We start from the raw sequence: 19,869 nt of genomic DNA on the forward strand, positions 1-19,869 counted from the left end.
ATATATAAATGTCTTTAATTATTTCAAGTATTCACAATATGCTTTAAAAGAAATCATTATTTTATAAAATAAAAAAATGAGGGTATTTTTTTCAAAATGAGGTAAAGAACGATGAAGGGTTAAATTTTTAAAATTAAATTTTCAATAACACTTTTAATCAAATAACCCTTTTTTGTTTTATAAGCGAAAACCCTCGTATCGTATCGTAGGGGCTTAGCATGGGTTATAACCTGTCTAAATTGTGGCCCTAAATTTTCTAAATCTTAATTTGGGCTCAAGGAAGGCCCAATGGCTTATCAAATTCATAATTTCTGATCCAAAACCAGTCATACACCCTGCTTGTTCGTTAGGTCCAAATTGGGAGCCCATAGCCATGGAAAGATTGAGCCAGCCCATTATTGGCCTCCCCTTAAGCGCTCATGGCCCATACTTGTCCCTAAGAAAGTACATTATTAAATAAAATCGTTTTAAAAATTGTTACAATTCAATGTATAAAACGAGAAACTAAATCTAAAATTCTATTGTAAAAAACTTTAGTCGGACTAAAAATTATAATTAGGCCTTGTTTGAATTAGGGGTGTAAATAAGATTTGTTTGATCGGTTTTGCAGTAAAAAATGAGCTAAATCGATTATATCGGTTTTATATGTGATAAAAATTGAACTGATTGGATTTGGAGTGAAAAACCAAACAAAACTAAGCCTTTTAAGGTTACTTTGATTTAATTTTTATGGATGGATTTCAACCCAATTTAATGACTTTTTTTAGTCTTCAACCCAATTAGATTTGTATTTATTTTGCACTCAAAGCTCATAATTTGAGTTTATATTTGACATTAAGTCTAATTTGTTTTTAAAATGAATTGAAACCAACTTGATTTGATATTAAAAATATATTAAATGCATTTAAATTTAATTTGACAATAATATCAAAATGATTTATTAAATATCAAATAATATTAGTTTGGTTCAGTTTTTATTGATGATGAGATAAAAAATTGAAAACTAAAACGATAAAATCGGTTTTCAAAATTTTCAGATTGAACCAACCTTTTTTATGTTAAAAATCGAATCAATATGATCAATTTTAGTTGGTTTTAAATTAATTTGTCGGTCTTTTGGTTTTACTTACATTATTGGCTTTGATTAATTTATCAGGAAATAAAAACTTTTATTTCTACTTAAAGAAATTTATTAAAATAATTTAATATAAAAATAAAAATTTATTAGTTTTCATAGAACGTTTATTTTTATTTAATATTATTTTAAAAATTATAACATAGGCTTTGGCTTCATATTTTTGGAATAAAAAATAAAAAAATCATCCCAACAAAAATAAAGAATTATAAATTCGACCCTAACTTATTCAAAGCTTATCCGCTAATGAACATTTGTCTTCTTTATCGTCTAAAACTAAAAGTAAGAAAAAAATAAAATAAAATAAAAAGTTTCAAATCACTTTTTAAAAAATGAAATATTCTATGATTTTTTTCGAATATAATACAGAAATATTATCGAATGGTCATGCCCCAAAAGAAGAAAAGAATATTACAAGCTTCGCTGGCTTTCGTTGTACAATAAGGAAGGCTTTGAAGGCAAAAGAGGCATCGAAGAAACCACTCAGAGCCCAGGGAGCAACTGTAATCAATCTTCAACTCGAGGGTTTTGCTCTCTCTCAGATCTCTCCCCAATATCCCAGATGGCAAAAGACCCCAAACTCGGAAAATTGACAGTTTATCTTTACATTCCCAATATTATTGGTGTGTTTTCAGCCACTCTTTGTTTATTTTTATAATTTTTGGCATAAATGGTGGTTTTCAATGGGGTTTTTAAGTTTATTTGTATTGGGTTTCAGGGTACATAAGAGTTCTCATGAATGTTGTTGCCTTTGCCCTGTGCTTTAGCAACAAAAAGCTTTTCTCTGTTCTGTATTTTCTCAGGTGAGATTTGGTGGTTTTTTTAGTATGATTTCATTCTGGGGTTTTTCGGTTGTGGGGGTGTGTTGGATTGGGTGTATTGATTGAGTGGAAGTGTGGTTTCAGCTTTGTGTGTGATGGGATTGATGGCTGGTGTGCTCGCAAATTCAATCAAGGTACCGATTTTCAATCAAATGGTCTTATGTGATTGATTTTCATAACTTGAATGCCTCAGTTTGGTTGTGTTTGACAGATTGGAATTACTATTTTTTGTGTTTTGGAGCGACTAGAAATGGTTTCTAGGGCTGACTGATGCATATCACAAAGTAAATAGTACTGAAGAAAAAAACCCACTCAGCAATAGCTTAGGCCGGTTTGGTTGCTTTTTTTGAAAACTGTTGAGAAAAATTATTGAGAACAATTTTTTGTGTTTTCAGAAAAAAAAAAAAAATTGTGTTTGAGAACTGAATTTTGGAAAATATTTTTGTTCTCAAAAACAAAAAAAATATGTTTGGTTGAGTTAATAAAAAAGTTTTCTAGAATAAGGAAAACAAAAAACATGTTTGAAAGTTTTTTTTTTAATTAATAGAGTGTTTTCTTCCATTAACTTGATATTATAAATATATAAATAATTTTCATATGCACAATGCATTTAAATTAAAAAAAAAAATTATTTTGAAATTTTTACATCAATTATAATTTTCTTAAACAAAAGGTGACTTTGTTACCATGTATAAGTATATTAATTTCAATAATTTAAGAAAGAGAAAAGGGTTTGTGGGTGGGGGTGTGGTGGTTGGGTGGAGCTCACCTTTGTGAGAACACAAAAAACAGCTAAGAAAACACAAAAAGAAGGAAGAGAAAACACGAAAACACAATCTATTATTTGAACAGTGAAAAACAATGAAAACATTTTTTTATTATTCTCAAAAAAGTGGTTTTTGAGAACATAAAAAACAAAAACACACCCCCTTCCTCAAACAAGTTTTTTTGTGTTTTTTGTTTTCAAGAACAGAAAATAGTTCTTGAAAACAAGAACCAAACAGACCCTTAGATTTTCCAAGATGCTCATAAACATCTTTTGGAGATATAATTAGAGTTGAAAGTCTATGAAGAATAGGGCCTAAGTCCTAGAGAAGTCTTGCCTGTTAGGACACTGCATTATTCTCGGTTTCAATGTCAAAAGTCATCATAAGAACTAATAGCTTCATTGAAACTCGACCAAACAGGACTTCTATCTTCTGTTTTATCAATAGTGCCATTGGGATGTCATATTTTTTTAGTCTTGATTTATACTCTTTTTGCCCATCATGGGTGTATTGAGCTTGCTACAGAAGAACATCAAATTGAACTAAAAGCTTTTCTTTTTCATAGATCTCTGCTATACTACAAAGGCAAAAACTTCAACTTGAAGGATTTCAGCATATTGCTTGGTAGAGACCTTTTCATTTTAGAACCCTTAAATCTACATAGTGCTGAAATGGCGTTGCTTTTTTTCTGTATCTTGTTTGATATATGGGTTTTGTTGGTGGCTTGTTCATTTTAATGATCTTAAATCTATTTCATAAGAGTGAGTAATTAATTACTTATGAACAATTACTTTTGGTGTGTAGCATTAATTCAATTTTCACTTTCCTGGTTCAGTTTCAACCTTTGGAGCTGTTTTGGACATGGTAACAGACAGGTGATCTTCTTTGAAACTCTGTCTCATACATATACTCATGAACATGAACATATGCAAACATTAAGTTTTCAATTAATATTATTTGTCTGGTTAGTCTCTTTTATGCTTTTCTGTTATAGTTGTTCACTTGAACTCTGCACCACTCCATTATGGTTATGTTGCCATCTTAATTGATATGTTCTGTATTCCAGGATTAGCACTGCTTGTCTACTGGTAATCCTCTCCCAACAATATAGGTGGGATTTACTTTATTCTTGATTTTTTAAGATAATTGATTTGGATTTGTATGGATTCATATCTGAGCATTTTAATAGGATCTTTGTCCAGGCCTGGCTTAGTTTTCTTGTCATTGCTTGCCTTGGATATTGCCAGCCATTGGCTGCAAATGTACAGGTATTTTATTTATTTCAATTCCGCACTTTCTGGATTTGCCTGAATGGATGTGGGGGATTTGATCCTTAGCATGAGTTTTTAATGCTTCCTGAGATGTTTAGGTTGGGTAAAACTTCTGTTTAATCTTTAATGTTTAAACTTTAAACTATTTTGACATTTCTCCTTGCAGTACTTTCTTGTTAGGGAAGGCTAGTCATAAAGATGTAAAAGACAGCAGTAGTTGGCTTTTCAAGTTGTACTATGGAAACCGAATGTTTATGGCTTTCTGTTGTGTGGCATGTGAGGTAATTGCATTTTTTTTTTCCTTTTGCATCTGTTTACTTAAGATAATTCTTTCAAGTAACCACTGATTTTTTTCTTGTATTGTGACTATTGATCCTGCAGGTGCTATACATTATCCTATTTCTTATTGCAGAGCCCCATAGTGAAAGTGTGATTGATGTAAGCCTACTTTTCTTTGACAGCATTACATTTTTGGTTGAATGTTGATAGAATTTCAGTATGTTATCTTGGTTTCTTTTGTGTCCTTTCCTTTTAGGTTTTACTGCATGCTGCAAAACAGAGTTTTCTTCTGTCTGCTTTAGTCCTGTCAGTCCTGTTTGGGTGGGCAATCAAGCAGGCTGTCAATGTTATACAGGTAACACCTGACACCTTCATGACTTCTATAATAACTTGTATCAATCCAATTCTTTTGGATCTTGTGGAACAATTGATTCCCTTCTCACTCATAATGCAACATAATAGCATTTCTAGCTTACAAAGCCAGTGAATATGGGATGCATTTCCTGAATTTTGTTCACCCAAACATTTAGTGAATGCATGCCCTTTGTAGATATCAATGATTTGTTTGTATATGCTTATGGTGCTCATATTTATTAATTTAATGTGCTTGTATTATGTAAAATTTGTTTGAAATCTGTATATGAATGTAGAAAATATCACCAAATGGAACAATGCTGGATTCAAATGGTATATTGATAAGAAATTTCTTAAAGATTTTTGTACATATTGCTCAAACATTAAGTTGATGAGAAATTAAAACATAGTTTGCTGGATTGGGAAGGAGCAAAAAGGTTTGTGACCGTGTGTTTTGGTTGAGATATGGTAAGCTGGAGGTGCAAGGTGCTAAGAAACAATGCTTTTTGGACTAAAGGATTATGTAGCATGTGCTTTTCACTTCATGTTATCTTACCTCTACCCTTCAGTTATTTTATATCACCATATGAGTTTAAAGATAATGGAATTTAATTATTGGGAGTGCTGGTTGAGTTGGCTATATTTTAATATTTTAAAGGTGTTATTCTACCCCATTTTTCCTTAACAAGGAAAAAGCGGCATGGTTGTTTGAGTTATTCATTTTGTATATCTAATATTCACAAGTACGTTTACTTAAAATAGTAGTGTCGATAAGGCTGGTTGATATATATCGCTTGTAAGCAATGGTATTTTTATCTATGGCATCCATGTTTGGAGCACATGCTAGTATAGAATGGACTAGGTTTTAGGATCTACTTTCAAATAAGTGTCATAGGCCTATTGTCCCCTAGGCCTGGCCGGTAGCTAAGTGATTTAAGATAGAAGTTACCCATGGAAAAAAAGAGACCTGAACTGTTATTTGTGGATGGTTTTAGTAAGGTGACCCCCATCTATGATAACTGGATTAAAAGGAAAATGGACTTATTTAGGGAGCAGCTGAATCTTTGGGGTCTAATAGAAGTTTCATCCAGGAGCTCATGTTATGCCTGGAGTAATAATAGAGATGAAGAGGATTAGTACCAGGGGGTGGTTGCATTAATAGAGATGAGTCAGAGTGGAAGTTTCACTTGCATCTTGCAGAGGGTGAGGCATATTTGTTTTCAAGCCTTGAAGTATTAATTAGTCTTATATCAGATAATTTGATTGACTCTAATTTAAAGTTTGTGGGGTATATGGAACTACTCTAATCCTTGGGCTTGAATTAGATTCATGTTCACAAACCTGATGGGGAAAATAGGAGCTTTGTCTCATTACTGCGCTTGTATTGGACCACATTTCTGCCATATCTTGATTGATTATTGTTTCTTGGTAAACTTGTGCTGCAGGACCACAATTTGGATAAGGCTCTTTCCCTCTCTCCCTTCATGATCCTAGACTGTTGGGTCAGGTGTTTGTTTTCTTTAAGACAGGAAAGACTGGTAGATGTCAAGGGAGGTGCAATAGAAAAGGGTTAAAAATTTTATGAGCTCATCCTTGATTTCAGGTGGCCTGGCTCACCCTTATGATGTGCCATGAGGCTGTTCCACACATGGATTTCTAATTGAATTTGAACACCTTTACATATTACAGCTACAGCATTATTATCTATGTTTGATTTAGAAAAATAACTACCTAGAAAAAACACAAAACCTCTCTGCCCATATCTGGTCAGAAAGAAAAGAGTGGCATGGTATTTAAATTGGCTGAGATTAATTTGTGTTTTTGTGTATGATCAATGTTCTTGAATTATTTTGAGTGACCAAGTTATTTTATTTTTGCTTTTATCTCAATGAACTCATCTAATGTGGACCGATTCGAATTCATGTTGTGATTTCAGATGAAGACGGCAGCAGATGTGTGTGTGCTTTATGACATCAACAAAAAGCAGAAACCCTAAGGCTGTCTATATGTTCAGTTACAAAGCCTCATTTGTATGTTGACAAAGAGGGGTGGACTAACCAGATTTAGCCTCTTGTACCCACATTTTCAGGCTAAAATTTTCATGTTTGAAGTTGCAAATTGAAAACCCTTCTAACTTCTCCATTTAACATTCAACTGAAGGAAAGTAAAAAAAAAAAGACTATACCCACTTGGATGATAGAGTTTTCTCTAGTTTTTTCCTCCATTTTTTAGCCTGTCATAATACTGATGATGCTGATTGATGTTGTGAATATGTTGTACATTCATTGTTTGTTATATTTGAACTCTTTCATTTGCTATGATCATTGTTGTTAAAAACTTATGATACATTTTTATGGAAATCGATATGTATCGTAATCCATATGTGTGATATTACGAGACAATGATGCATACATTTTCAACCATTTGTTATAATTTTTTTTTTTTATAAAAATTATTTTTTTGGGTAAAAGAATTATTACATTAATTGTTTAAAATATATTGCAAGATTAAAAATTAATTATAAAAAAGAGAAAAAGCTAAAATAAATTTATTTTTATAATAAATATAGGAAATTTTTTATTTGAATGGTTTAAACATGGACAAAAATTATTGTGAATATATATATCTATTAACATAATAAGTGCATATGTCTAGTTAAAATTTAGAATTAAAAATCATGGTTAAAAATTGAAAAAGTTTATTTTTTTGAATTATGTGATGAAACTATATATTAAAGTCACATCTAATTTAAACTTGTCAAAGTTATAACATTCAATATTTTCATATGATTTGATATGATTTAACTTTTTACATCTTGCTATATTCCATAAAATTGGTTAAATATTACTTTATATTTTATACTTTCTAAACACGAATACAAATTTTTTCTACTTATTTTTCACTATATAAGTATAAAAAAACTTATGATATGCCATACAATACAATACATGATGCACGATATGTTTTATAAGTTAACAAGTATGGCTATGATGGTAGAATTACAGACAAAAAGGCAATATAGTTTCTTCCTAAAGCTGCCTGCTGCGAATACCAGAAATTTATTCAAGGGTGTGTTTACATGTTCCTTGATTTTCTTGGAGTTAAAAGGAACAATCATGGAGAAAACCAATTCTGCAGTTCCATTTAGTGTTGTGTTAATCGAGATTACGGAGGTTAAATGACCCCATTAATGAAAAATGGACTGATTTGTAGAATGGGGCACTTCATCCAACCTGAATATCAATCTGAATATAAAGGAATTACAGAGATTACAACCTTTAATGATAAGGAGGATGATTCTCATAAATATTCGATGCTATGAAGATGAATTTTTGATAGTAACCAAATTCATTGGGCCTTCTCAAGATCTTTCTATAGGACTGGAGGAAACTCAGAACATGCTAAACCTGAATATGGTCATGTGAATCAGTACAAGCTAAACCCGAAAAACTGGCTAATGAGAATGGCAAATCCAAGAGCAATTGCTATAAGGGAAGAAGCCCAAGTGAGTTTCTCAGTTATTCTAGGGACCCTTTCTTTTAGAGCCTGACTACATGAGCCTATGAATACAGTATAGCTAGCCATTGCAACTACAGTCCCTAGTAAGAACATTACCAGAAATGCAGCACCGGCCAAGCGAGAAGGCAATGCAAGTGCAGGCAAGACCATCATCAGTGCATCAGGTTGCAGGCCGTGGACGATCCCTGTGGCGAAAGTTGCAAATCCAATCTTCTTTTTCTTAGCTGTAGGGTTTTCTAGCGCCTCATAGGTACCAACATCACACTCACCATTCTCCACGGCCACGCATGGAGTAGGGACTTCTGAGGCCTCCCTGATTCCCATGGCTCCAATAACAAGTAGAGTAAATCCAACCACTCTGGTGCCCCAAGTTCGGATGACTTCAATGTGGAGGCGGTCCTTTAGCAGCAGAAAGAGCAGGCCAAAGATCATCTGACCAGCATCATGGCCACAGCCCCAAAGGGCTCCAACTGCAGCACTTTCCATGCGGCTACGGCCAACTGAGAGTGGAGCCAAAGCAGCAAGGTGATCAGGCCCTGATAGTGTGTGTAAGCAGCCAGCAAAGAAACCAGTCCAAGCACTACTTAGTAATTCAGTCCGGATGAGTTGTCCCCCTACAGTAGCAGCAGCTGGACCCCCAGTCTTGGCTGCAGTTTGGAAAGTTGCAAAAGCTGGTTGTGCAAGAACTGGGTGGATTAAGAGAATGGTAAGAGCTGAGAGTAGTGTTATTGTCCCAGCAGTTGCTGCCTGAAACATTTTAAGAATGGTAAGAACATCAACATTCTTCTTAGTTCTGCCAAAATGAATGGTATAATTGAACATTTAGAAGGTGAAATCACCAACAACTAGCAGCGTGCAGATACCATCAACTTTTTGGGGAAGTTACGATGAATGAACACACTAGTTAAAATCAATTTCAACTTGAAAATGGGAAAAATAAAAAGGGGAAAGAGAAAAAAACACCAGGTCATGAATCCTTGGTCCAGGGCACAGTAAATATAGATACTAATGATAACAGTAAGCACAACCACAATTTGGCAAACTACAAACACACTCCTTTAGTTCGTTAAAAATGCTTCCTACAGCCCTAATATTTTGAAAGGAAAACTAAACTCACTTCTCTCATTATTACAGTCCTCCATCAATATGGCTCGATTTTTGGTGACAAAAACTAAAATGGCAACTTAAGTCATCAAAACCCATACCATCTAATCAAGAGAGGAGCTGTCTTGCTCTCCCCTTTTATACCCCCACATCAAATACCAAAACTTAATGCTGTTAATTAAAACTAATAAAAATAAATGCCTTTTATTCAAACTCTGGTAACGACCTGATCCAAATAAGGCAAACTCATTTCTCTGGCAATGCTTCTACAACTAGGCTCATGCACAAAGCATGCCAATATCTTGCTAAAATGTAAGAGCCCTAAAATGTATTGCTTTTATTTATGTTGAAAAGAGTATTTGGGCATTATCTCCTGGATCTCAATTTTTACTTATGAGAGACATAGAAGTTATAACCTACCAGATCTCGTTAAATTACAAAGAATTCTAAAGCATTGTAACAAAAGGAGCGCATATCAGACAGATATCAAGCCTATTAGTTGCTTAACGTATTTTCAGAATCATAAGGGCAGCCGAAGTATTTATGTGAAAGAGTAAGAAGTGGGGGGAGGGGGGTGGTTTTGTTTCCAAGAATGTTTCTCTTTCAATTTCTCACTTCGAAAATATATAGAATTTGCAATTGTATATTTCAGAAACACTTCTCATCAGAATGATGTGCCCTCCAACATTGCATAGGCAAGAGAACATCAATATGATCACTCTCTCTCCAAAACAGTTGAATCCTTTGAGTTGAAACCTTTTATAGTTTCCCATTGAAAATTTCCAAAAACTTCTTATCATGACAATAAGCCTTCAACACTGTACAAGCCAGAACAAATAGAAGCATTCTATCACCAAAGCACTCAGAATTCTTTGAACTGAAACCTTTTGTAGTTCCCTATTGCACATTTCAAAACATATCTAATCATCTGGACAGCATCTAGATCGATTCCATTTTTTGGTGTCCTAGATGTGAAAATCTGTTCCAAACTAATACACCATGGGGAATCTCTTCCCACATCAACACCATAAGTCCTCACCCAACCACAAACTTCCCCACTTCTACTTCTCCCTCCCCACCACAACCCCACCCAAAGGATGCAATAAATAATCATATGATGCAGCTCAAACATACAACAAAAAGTAGATTACTTCTGAATCAGAGATTCAGAATATTATGTATATCTTATTCTTACAATCATCACAGGTTAATAAGCAAGAATCAAGTCTTACAACACATGAGACACCAAAACTCTTCCACCCAAACACTAGGAGAAGAAACACATCGACTGGGGCCCTTTCTCTACAAAAACTTTGCTTTATATTAAAATCATGCTACATCGGGTAGAGGAAAACACAGAGAAAAACAGAAAGAAAAATTAAAAATTCTATCTGCACCAAAGTTGTGGGTGGGATTCCAAATTAAATTTTCATAACTATTGAGGGCCTAGGGTGGATTCTGACTTGTTCCCATTTGAGCCTAACCTCTCAAAAGCCTGATGAACATCACAACACAAAATTTAATCATCACCCTGAAATCTTTTAGAAATCTCACAGAAACCCAGAAGAGGAAACGCTAAGATAACCCTACAAATCCAAGTTCATTGCTTTCAGAACTTACACCCACAAATCCATGGATTTGAAGCAACGGCAGGTCAATTGGCATTTAAAAACTAAAAACCTAAATCCAAACTCAGGAACCCAAACACGAATTGCATAGAAATCAACACCTTTCGCTGCTGGGAAGCTCCTGCTACGATCTGTGGGAGAGAACTGGGTGGGGAAACCGACTCGTCGGGTGACTCAGCCTGGAAAGCCGAGGAAGACGAGGATGATGCAAGCAAGGGCGCTAAAGAACAGAGAAAAGAAGAATGGGGCGTTGAGGCGTTGAGGCGCTTGAGATGGGTGCATGAGAAGGAAGAAAAACAGAGTCTTGAGGAGTCGAATGGAGGAAGTGAAGGGATAGGAGAGAGAGGAGAAAAGGGCTTTAGACGGACTTTGGAGGGGATTGGAGAATACGAGTAAATCAACCGCTCCATTGCCTCTGCTTCTCTCCGTTTTCTCCCCCCTCTCTCTCAAGACACTTGTAGATTTTGCAGGGATGAGGATAAAGCAAAGGGGTGAGTTTATTATTATTATTTCCTATAATCATCATCGTTATTATTACTATTGAAATTATGAAGAGGTGGAGACAGACATGAATACGAGTAAGTCCCAGTGATATGATGATGATAAGATTCTTTTAATAATTTAATATAAGGTAAGTTCCATATATAAGTGGAGGGATAGGTATTTTTCTCGATATGAGAAAAAAAAAAACTACGGTTAAATTTCAATTTTGGGTTTTCAACAATGCTGTTAATTAAATAAACTGAGAAAGAAATATTAAAAATCCGTTTAATAGTGATTTTAGGAAGTATTTTTATTATTTTTAATATTTAAAACTTGTATCATTCAAATATTATAAAGATTATAAACGTTTTTTAAAATCACTATCAAACGCACTCTTAGTTAAAAAAGATGAGATAACCTCGTCATCTTCATCAAAAGTGAAGCCTCTTTTGATATTGAATATCCATGAAAATTTTCTCTTGAGTTTTCTCCATGCCTTCTTTGCCATAGAGATTCATAATATTGAGTGTCATGCGAAGGAGTTTTGACCCAAAATTGGATATTTAAAAAAAAAAATCATAAAGTAAATCGATTTTCAAAATAATGTCCAATCTAATGCGCTTAAGCCACATAAGTTGCCATATCATAAAATTGTAATTGGTGACTACGATTTTATTTTTTTTAAATGGTCAAAATTGTAGTCACCAATTACCATTTTAACTTTAAGTTTAAATTATAGTTGATGACTTACTATTTTTTAAAAATTTTAAAACTATAATCATCAACTATGGTTTTAAAGTTAAAGTTAAATACTAATTGGTGACTATAGTTTTACATTCTTTAAAAAATGATCAAAGTTGTAGCCACCAATTATGATTTTAACTTTATTTATTTATTTATTTTATATATATAAAGTTATGTTGTTTTTTGAAATATTTACCTTTAATTTTTTTTAAAATAAAAATGCTATATTATTTTGATTTTTATATTTATTAAAAATATATGAGTGGTTAATTAATGTATCTCATTATTTAAAAAATAATAATATATGAACTTAAACAATTGATATTTTTAATTTGATGTAAAAATATTTTTGTTTAGTTTTATTAAAACAATTTACGGTGCAGACAACAAAAATATTTTTTTCCATTTTTTTTTCTTTCAAAATGGAATGGAAATGCTTAAAATTTTAAACTTAAAATACCAACCCAATAAAATTTTAATATTTTAAACTTAAAATATTACTTCACCTTTGTTATAAATATAAATAGTTTAATCCGAATAGTGAATAGAGAAACATATGGGCCAAGCAAATATCATATAATGTTGAGAAATGAGACCCATTTAGTAGGAAACCATCCAAGCATATTTGAAAATAATACAAAAAACTAGGTTCTATACAAAAAAGTCAAGGTAAATCCCCATGAGGTAACCTGGGTTGATTGCAGAACCAACCCTTATGTACAAAGTAAAGGTAAGAACACTAAGGAAACTAGCATCCTAATTCTTTACTCGGTTGCCCATAGGTTCTCACTCTGGACATCCTCCTTACTCAAATGCCCATTGGTTCTCTCTCCGAACCTCCTCCTCTTCCTCCGGAGTGAAGTCATTCTTGTAGATGAATGTCTTGCGAATTTCCGACGGAGTCTTTCCCTTGATCATGTCAGCAACTGTTTGGCAGGTCAAATCCAACAGGCTCTTGATATCTAGATAGTTTGCTGCCTGCAAGAACCAGAGAATTGATTGATACACATGTTTGGACCCAAACCCATCATCATAAACAGAGAGTTTTAAGAGTAGGATATACAACTCAAGAATCCAAGAAAAACAACATTATTGAGAACAACGGTTCAATGACTTCTTTATTTTTCCAAAATTGGCATGGTTTTCTTTTTCCTCCCTGCCCATTTTTCAATCCAATATTCATAGTTGTTCAATCCCAAAGTAACCAAACAGTAAAAAATCCAAAGTACCGAATTTCTTTTCCTTTCTCGCACTTTCCTAAACAATCAACAAAAAAGAGCAACAAAGAAAAAGAACAGATTCAGAAGTCTCACCAAGATGAGGTCAAAGAGGGTGGCCTGATCGACTTTGACGAAATCAGCATCCCAAGCCCTGAGTTCATCATTGACGGCGTGTTCCTCCGCCTTAGGAGTTTCAACGTGCTTCTTGCAGTACTCGATCACCCTTGCAAGGATCTTGCTGGTGACGTTCGGCAACGGAATCGCATTGTCGGCGCATCTGTCCTCGATCATGTGCTTGATCGTCTGTGACTCCATCGCCACCGCCACATCGACGTAGAAGAACATGCCGTCAGAGCTTTGGAGAGTGAGTTTAGTCTTGATGTTGTATATCTTGCAAATTTTTTCAAGAGACCTTTCCTTGATCAATAAGTGAATCTCGCAATTTTCGTTCCCAGACATTTCCTTGATCATGTCAGCAACTGTTTGGCAGGTCAAATCCAATAGGCTCTTGATACCTAGATAGTTTGCTGCCTGCATGAACCAGAGAATTGATTGATACACAAGAAACACTAGGCACAAGAAAAAGTTGTACGGAAAATAACCAAATTAGCAAATAGGATATTCAAAGCTTCGTCCCAAGTGATCTTTAACCATTGACCAATGCTAAAAGAACACAGAAAAAGTCCCTGGTTTACTTGTGTTTAGAACATTTCAAGTCATATCCAAGGACCTCACCAATAGCTAGAAATACAATAGAAATGCAGACAAACAGTAACAACATCCCCAAGTATTCAGTTTACAGTCCTATAAAGAGTTAAAAGAATATTCAAATCCAGGAACATAAATCACAGTATGATTCCTAATACTTGATATCGCATCACATGTTTGGACCCAAACCCATCATAAAGAATCCAAGAAAAACAACATTATTGAGAACAACGGTTCAATGACTTCTCTATTTTTCCAAAATTAGCATGATTTTTCTTTTCCTCACTGCCGATTTTTCAATTCAACATTCATAGTTATTCAATCCCAAAGTATCCAAAAAATAAAAAATTCAAGGAAGAATCATCAGATAGGGTGGGTTGGATATGATAATTATTGGGAAGGTGGTCTCTTTTGATATCTTTTGATATGTCATGGGAGGGCAATAATAGGTTTAAATGCCAAAAATATACTTTAACTAAAAGTTTTTAAAATTCAAAGCATTTATTGGTAGGACATTTATGGTGTATGAGCCTCATATTTATTATAATTATTGACATTCAAAATTTAAATCAAAATTTTGGGTTAACACTGATTATCATATATATAGTATAATTTGTTATTTAAATTTACTATTTAAGACAAAAATACTTCTAAAAAAGAATTTTTAAACTAACATTTAATGTGTTTTTTTTTGCATTTATTTTTTATTTTATTTTTAATTTTATTAAGAAAAAACAATTTTCATAATTATATAATAAAAATGATAATTTTTTCATATATATATTAAATTCGAGGAAGATAAAATGTTTAATTTTTTATTTTAATTATCTAAAAAATGTAAGAAAATGACGAAAAATGTTTAATCGGATTTTATTTTTTATAATAAAATAATTTTTAAAAATTTATATGATTTTTCTATTTTTTTTTCCTTTCCATACTATTTCTTTCTTAATTTTCATATATAATTATTTTTTCTCAATGCATCGAGTGGATAATGTTAATACATATGATATGTTGAATATTAATAAGGTATAAAAAGTGATCTCTAAGATTATTACTTTTATTATAAAATAAAGTAATGACAAAAATATGTTATAATTATAATATAAATACACCTATATTACAATAAAACCTAATTAGAAAAAGTTTGTACTTTTTTATAAAAGTGATAGTTTTGTATGATCATACCATATTTTATAACATACTTATATTATGAAATACTAATTTGAATTCACTTAAACTCGTAGTTTATATATATATAAATGATAAAATAATTTCAATGCATTGGGTGAATGATATTAATATACTGATATGTTATGAATTAATATTTTTAGAATTATTATTTTTGCAATGAAATATAGGTACATATTTTGCTTAATTTTTTCACGTGTTATATTATCTATATTATCCAAGGAATAGTTGTGTATTATTCAATTGAATATTTGTATATTATTCAATAGATAAATCCTCTTGAAAATTAATTATTCATTCTAATTAGGGTACTAAAGTTTTTAATTGTATTTTATATATATAAAATGATATAATAACTTTAGGATGTGATTTTTATTTACGAGATATTGACAATTATTATTTTTTAATGGGTCTTTAAAAATTCTCAAATTTATATATATATATATATTCCTTTTCTTTTTCACTTTTCCATATTTTTCAACCCCGCGTAACTAAAGTAATAAAAAAAATTAACAAATTTATTAAATTATAATGTATTGATGTGATAATATAAAATAATTTATGATTAATACAAAATAATAAGTTGGATTAATAATGTACAATTTATTAGATTATTTTTATAAAAATTCTAACATTCAATTGGACTTATCATTTGCAAGTCCATTTAAATAAATAATAAAATTATCTTTATCTTTGACTTTTATAACTAAAATTTTGTTAATCTTGGGATTAATTGTTCAAAAATGATATAGATTATTGATTAACCATACTTATTGTCATATGTAACCCAAATTATTTACAATCTCAAATTTATTTATAGATAATATATTTTCTATAAGGCACTAATTATCACATCCAGCCACCTATCACAAAATCCTAAGTACCTAATTTCTCTTCCTTTATCGCACTTTCCTAAACATTCCTAAACAATCAACAAAAGAAGGAAAAAAAAAAAAAAGGAATAACAAAGAAAAAGAACAGATTCAGAAGTCTCACCTTGATGAGGTCTAAGAGGGTGGTCCGATCGACTTTGACGAAATCCTCGAGTTTATCATTGACGGCGTGCTTCTTGCAGTACTCGATCACCGTTGCAAGGATCTTGCTGGTGACGTTCAGATCCAGAATCGCATTGTTGGCGCGTCTGTCCTTGATCATGCGCTTGATCTTGCGCTTGATCTTCCGCGACTCCGTCGCCACCGCCACATCGAGGTCGAAGGTCTCGCTGTCTGAGCTTTTGAGAGTGAGTCCAGTCTTGATGTTGTATCTCTCGAAAATTTTTTCAAGAGACTTTTCCTTGATCGAGACGTATATCTCGCAAATTTCGGCCGGAGACATTTCCTTGGTCATGTCAACAACTGTTTGGCAGGCCAAATCCAACAGGCACTTGATATGTAGATAGTCTGCTGCCTGCAAGAACCGGAGAATTGATTGATACACGAGAAACACAAGGCATAAGAAAAAGTTTTACGGAAAATCACCAAATTAGCAAATAGGATATTCAAAGCTTCATCCCAAGCGATCTTTAACCATATAACAATTCTAAAAGAACACAGATTAATTCCATGGTTTAATGTTTTAACAAACCAAAATACAAAGCACTTCATGGGAGAATTATTGGATAGGGTGGGCTGCAAGGTGGTCTCTTTTAATAATTTTTTGAAGGACAATAATAAGTTTAAATGCTAAATATATCCTTCAACTAAAAGTTTTTAAAATTCAAAACATTTATTTGTAGGACATGTATCATAGATACGCTGCACATTTATTGTAATTATTAATACTCAAATTTTAAAACAAAATTTTGAGTTTAACCCTTACAATTATTATATATAGTATAATTTATTATTTAAATTCACTAAGACAAAAATACGTCTAAAAAAGTATTTTCAAAATAACATTTAATGTGTTTTTTTTCACATTTTTTATTTTTATTCTAATTTTTAATTTTATTTAAAAAAAAACAAGTTTCATAATTATATAATAAAAATGATGATTTTCTTTTTTGATATATATGTGCATTAAATTCGAGAAAGATAAAATATTTAATTTTCCTTTTGTATTATCGAAAAAATATAAGAAAATGATGGAAAAGTTTAATTGTCTTTTATTTTTTATAATAAAATAATTTTAAAAATTTTATATGATTTTTCTATTTTTCTTTCCTTTGCATAGTATTTTTTTTTCTTAATTTTCATATCTATTTTTTTCTCAATACACTGGATGATGTTAATACATATGATATGTTGAATATTAATAAGGTATAAAAAGTGATCTCTAAGATTGTCATTTTTATTATAAAATATAAGTACGACAAAAATATGTTATAATTATAATGTAAATATACTTACATTACAATAAAACTTAATTGAAAAAATATTGAACTTTTTTATAAAAGTGATAGTTTTATATGATCATACCATATTTTATAACATACTTATATTATGAATCATTTTCAAAATCAAATGAAATACTAATTTGAATTCACTAAAACTCGTAGTTTTATATATATATAAATGATAAAATAATTTTAATTCACTGGGTGAATGATGTTAATACACTGATATGATGTGTTAATACCAATAAAATATGAATTAACATTTTTAGAATTATTACTTTTGTAATAAAATATAGGTACGATATAAATGCATTATACTTACAATACAAAATCACTAACGTTGTAATATATTACAACATATTTTGTTTAATTTTTTCATGTGTTATATGTGTGTTATTCTATTAAATAATTATGTGTTATTCAATTAATAAATCCTCATGAAAAATAATTATTCGGTAATAAAGTTTTTAATTATATATTACATATATAAAACGATTTGATAACTTTAGGATGTGATTTTTATTTTTCAACCCTAACCAAATGAGTAAAAATTTATAATTTATAATTAATACAAAATGAAAAGTTGAATTAATAATGTACAATTTATTAGATTATTTTTATAAAAATTATAACATTCAATTGGACTTATCATTAGCAAGTCCATTCAAATAAACAATAAAATTATCTTTATCCAAAGTACCTTGATGAGGTCAAAGAAGGTGGCCCGATCGTCTTTGAAGAAATCAGCAGCCCAGCCCTTGAGTTCATCATTGACGGCGTGTTCCTCCGCCTTAGGAGTTTCAACGTGCTTCTTGCAGTACTCGATCACCTTTGCAAGGATCTTGCTGGTGACGTTCGGCAAAGGAATCGCACGTTTGGTGTTTCCCTCCTCGATGATGGGCTTGATCACCAGCAACTCCATCGCCGCCACCACATGGAGGCCGAAGTCCTCACCTTCTGAGCTTCTGAGAATGATTGTCTTTGAAGAAGCCATGATTCGAGCTCTGGTTCGAAACCCTAAACATAGATCTCTCTCAAAGAGTAAATTTTTATAAAATAATGAAATTGACCGGTTGACCCCTTTTTCCAGTTGTGTAAGGCCGGTAGTTTTGTGAACAGATTTGATTTTGATTCGGATTCGGTTTCGGGTTTTCGAATTGTGACGGTTTGTTTTTGTTGCTTGATTTCAACCTGCCAACAAGTCAATCGAACCCAACCAATCTTCTACTATAAGGATCAATTTTTCTAACGATTTAAGTTTTTGAAATATAAAAATGTAGCCAATGATTTCCCATTTAAAAAAGAAAAATATTGAACCCAACCAAATAGAAAAATAAACATATATACTTATGAGTTACATATAATCATTTAGACTTCTAATTTTAAAAATCATTTTAAACAAATTTAAAATTTAGGATAGTAAAGTTTTCTTGATATTTTTTTTATATAGTGTTTTATATAAAAAATTATTACTATTTTCTAATTTTAAAAAAAAAAAAGCAAAAAATGCATCCAACACTTAACCCTATTTAGTAATTCTTTTTAAAATAGTTCTTGAAAATAATTTTTTTTAAATTGTTTTTTAATGTTTGTAGAACAATTATTTGTTTGGAAACCTAAGGGTGTGTTTGTTTTTTAAAATTTGTTTTTAAAAACTATTTTCAAGATGCAAAACAAAAAATAGATTTTTAAAATAAAAAATAAAAACTTGTTTGAATGAATGAATTTGTATTGTTTTTAAAAATAAAGTCTTATTTTTACTTATAAATTTAATTTATAATAATATGAAATCAAATTCAACTTAATCTTATTAAAAATTATGTATGAATTAAAGATAAATATATATTTTTTAATCATGAAACAATTTTTTATTTCTTGTTTGACTATGATTTCTTATAAAAAATAAGGATATTTGACAAGTTGTTTTTATAAAAGGATTTTAAAAATAAAAAATAAAAACACTTGTTTGGATAAATTGTTTTTTTATTAGAAAAAATGTACGTTTTGGTTTTGTAAAAACATTTTAAATTCGATTTTATATAATATTAATTATTTAAATTTAAATGAAGTCTTATTGAAAATGCAAATAATTTTATAATTACAAATAAATTAAAAATAAATAATATTTAGTAAAACATAAATAGTAATGTCATAATAAAATCATAAATTATCTTTTTAGTAGTTATATGTTAGAAACATAAAGGATATTAACATTTTTCTTTTTTTTTTGGGTTAAAAATGAACTATTATTGTCAATAGTATTTTATTTAAAATGAATAATAAATAAAGTTTTATTTTCTTAACATATAA

The 19,869-nt window shown here is 31.1% G+C and overlaps 3 protein-coding genes across 4 annotated transcripts; 1 reads left to right on the top strand and 2 right to left on the bottom strand.

Moving 5' to 3' along the window:
• Positions 1-1,474: 1,474 nt before the first annotated feature.
• LOC100255504 (CDP-diacylglycerol--inositol 3-phosphatidyltransferase 1) lies at positions 1,475-6,945 on the top strand. Of its 2 annotated transcripts, none has more exons than XM_002278953.4 (10): positions 1,475-1,758; positions 1,854-1,938; positions 2,041-2,090; positions 3,559-3,598; positions 3,790-3,834; positions 3,926-3,991; positions 4,161-4,275; positions 4,376-4,432; positions 4,530-4,628; positions 6,564-6,945. In XM_002278953.4, the coding sequence occupies exons 1-10, from the start codon at positions 1,698-1,700 to the stop codon at positions 6,621-6,623; spliced, it is 678 nt and encodes a 225-aa protein (XP_002278989.1). In that variant the 5' UTR covers positions 1,475-1,697; the 3' UTR covers positions 6,624-6,945. The 2 variants fall into 2 exon arrangements, with proteins under 2 accessions (XP_002278989.1, XP_019073554.1); XM_019218009.2 differs by lacking the exon at positions 6,564-6,945 and adding an exon at positions 6,073-6,516 and having other exon boundaries at positions 1,514-1,758.
• Positions 6,946-7,833: 888 nt separating this feature from the next.
• On the bottom strand, positions 7,834-11,493 carry LOC100250325 (chloroplast protein FOR GROWTH AND FERTILITY 2). Its single transcript, XM_002279015.4, has 2 exons — positions 10,980-11,493; positions 7,834-8,893 (listed from the first exon to the last, which is right to left on the bottom strand). Exons 1-2 carry the CDS (start codon positions 11,286-11,288, stop codon positions 8,054-8,056), a joined length of 1,149 nt encoding a protein of 382 aa, XP_002279051.1. The 5' UTR covers positions 11,289-11,493; the 3' UTR covers positions 7,834-8,053.
• Positions 11,494-12,704: 1,211 nt separating this feature from the next.
• LOC100257179 (uncharacterized) lies at positions 12,705-18,682 on the bottom strand. Its single transcript, XM_002277828.4, has 4 exons — positions 18,260-18,682; positions 16,221-16,631; positions 13,419-13,856; positions 12,705-13,083 (listed from the first exon to the last, which is right to left on the bottom strand). Exons 1-4 carry the CDS (start codon positions 18,551-18,553, stop codon positions 12,910-12,912), a joined length of 1,317 nt encoding a protein of 438 aa, XP_002277864.1. The 5' UTR covers positions 18,554-18,682; the 3' UTR covers positions 12,705-12,909.
• Positions 18,683-19,869: the final 1,187 nt, after the last annotated feature.

This window comes from Vitis vinifera, chromosome 3 (assembly GCF_030704535.1).
Source record: "Vitis vinifera cultivar Pinot Noir 40024 chromosome 3, ASM3070453v1".
NCBI classification, from domain to species: Eukaryota; Viridiplantae; Streptophyta; class Magnoliopsida; order Vitales; family Vitaceae; genus Vitis; species Vitis vinifera.

Excerpts from the sequence above, each read along its gene's own strand:
- LOC100257179 (XM_002277828.4), bottom strand. The coding sequence starts at position 18,553 with ATGGCTTCTTCAAAGACAATCATTCTCAGAAGCTCAGAAGGTGAGGAC. Across the intron at positions 16,632-18,259 it reads CCTTCTTTGACCTCATCAAG|GCAGCAGACTATCTACATAT; the intron begins GTACTTTGGATA and ends CGGTTCTTGCAG. Across the intron at positions 13,857-16,220 it reads CCCTCTTAGACCTCATCAAG|GCAGCAAACTATCTAGGTAT; the intron begins GTGAGACTTCTG and ends TGGTTCATGCAG.
- LOC100255504 (XM_019218009.2), top strand. The coding sequence starts at position 1,698 with ATGGCAAAAGACCCCAAACTCGGAAAATTGACAGTTTATCTTTACATT. Across the intron at positions 2,091-3,558 it reads TGCTCGCAAATTCAATCAAG|TTTCAACCTTTGGAGCTGTT; the intron begins GTACCGATTTTC and ends TTCCTGGTTCAG. Across the intron at positions 4,276-4,375 it reads TCTGTTGTGTGGCATGTGAG|GTGCTATACATTATCCTATT; the intron begins GTAATTGCATTT and ends TTGATCCTGCAG.
- LOC100250325 (XM_002279015.4), bottom strand. The coding sequence starts at position 11,288 with ATGGAGCGGTTGATTTACTCGTATTCTCCAATCCCCTCCAAAGTCCGT. Across the intron at positions 8,894-10,979 it reads GAGCTTCCCAGCAGCGAAAG|GCAGCAACTGCTGGGACAAT; the intron begins GTGTTGATTTCT and ends AAAATGTTTCAG.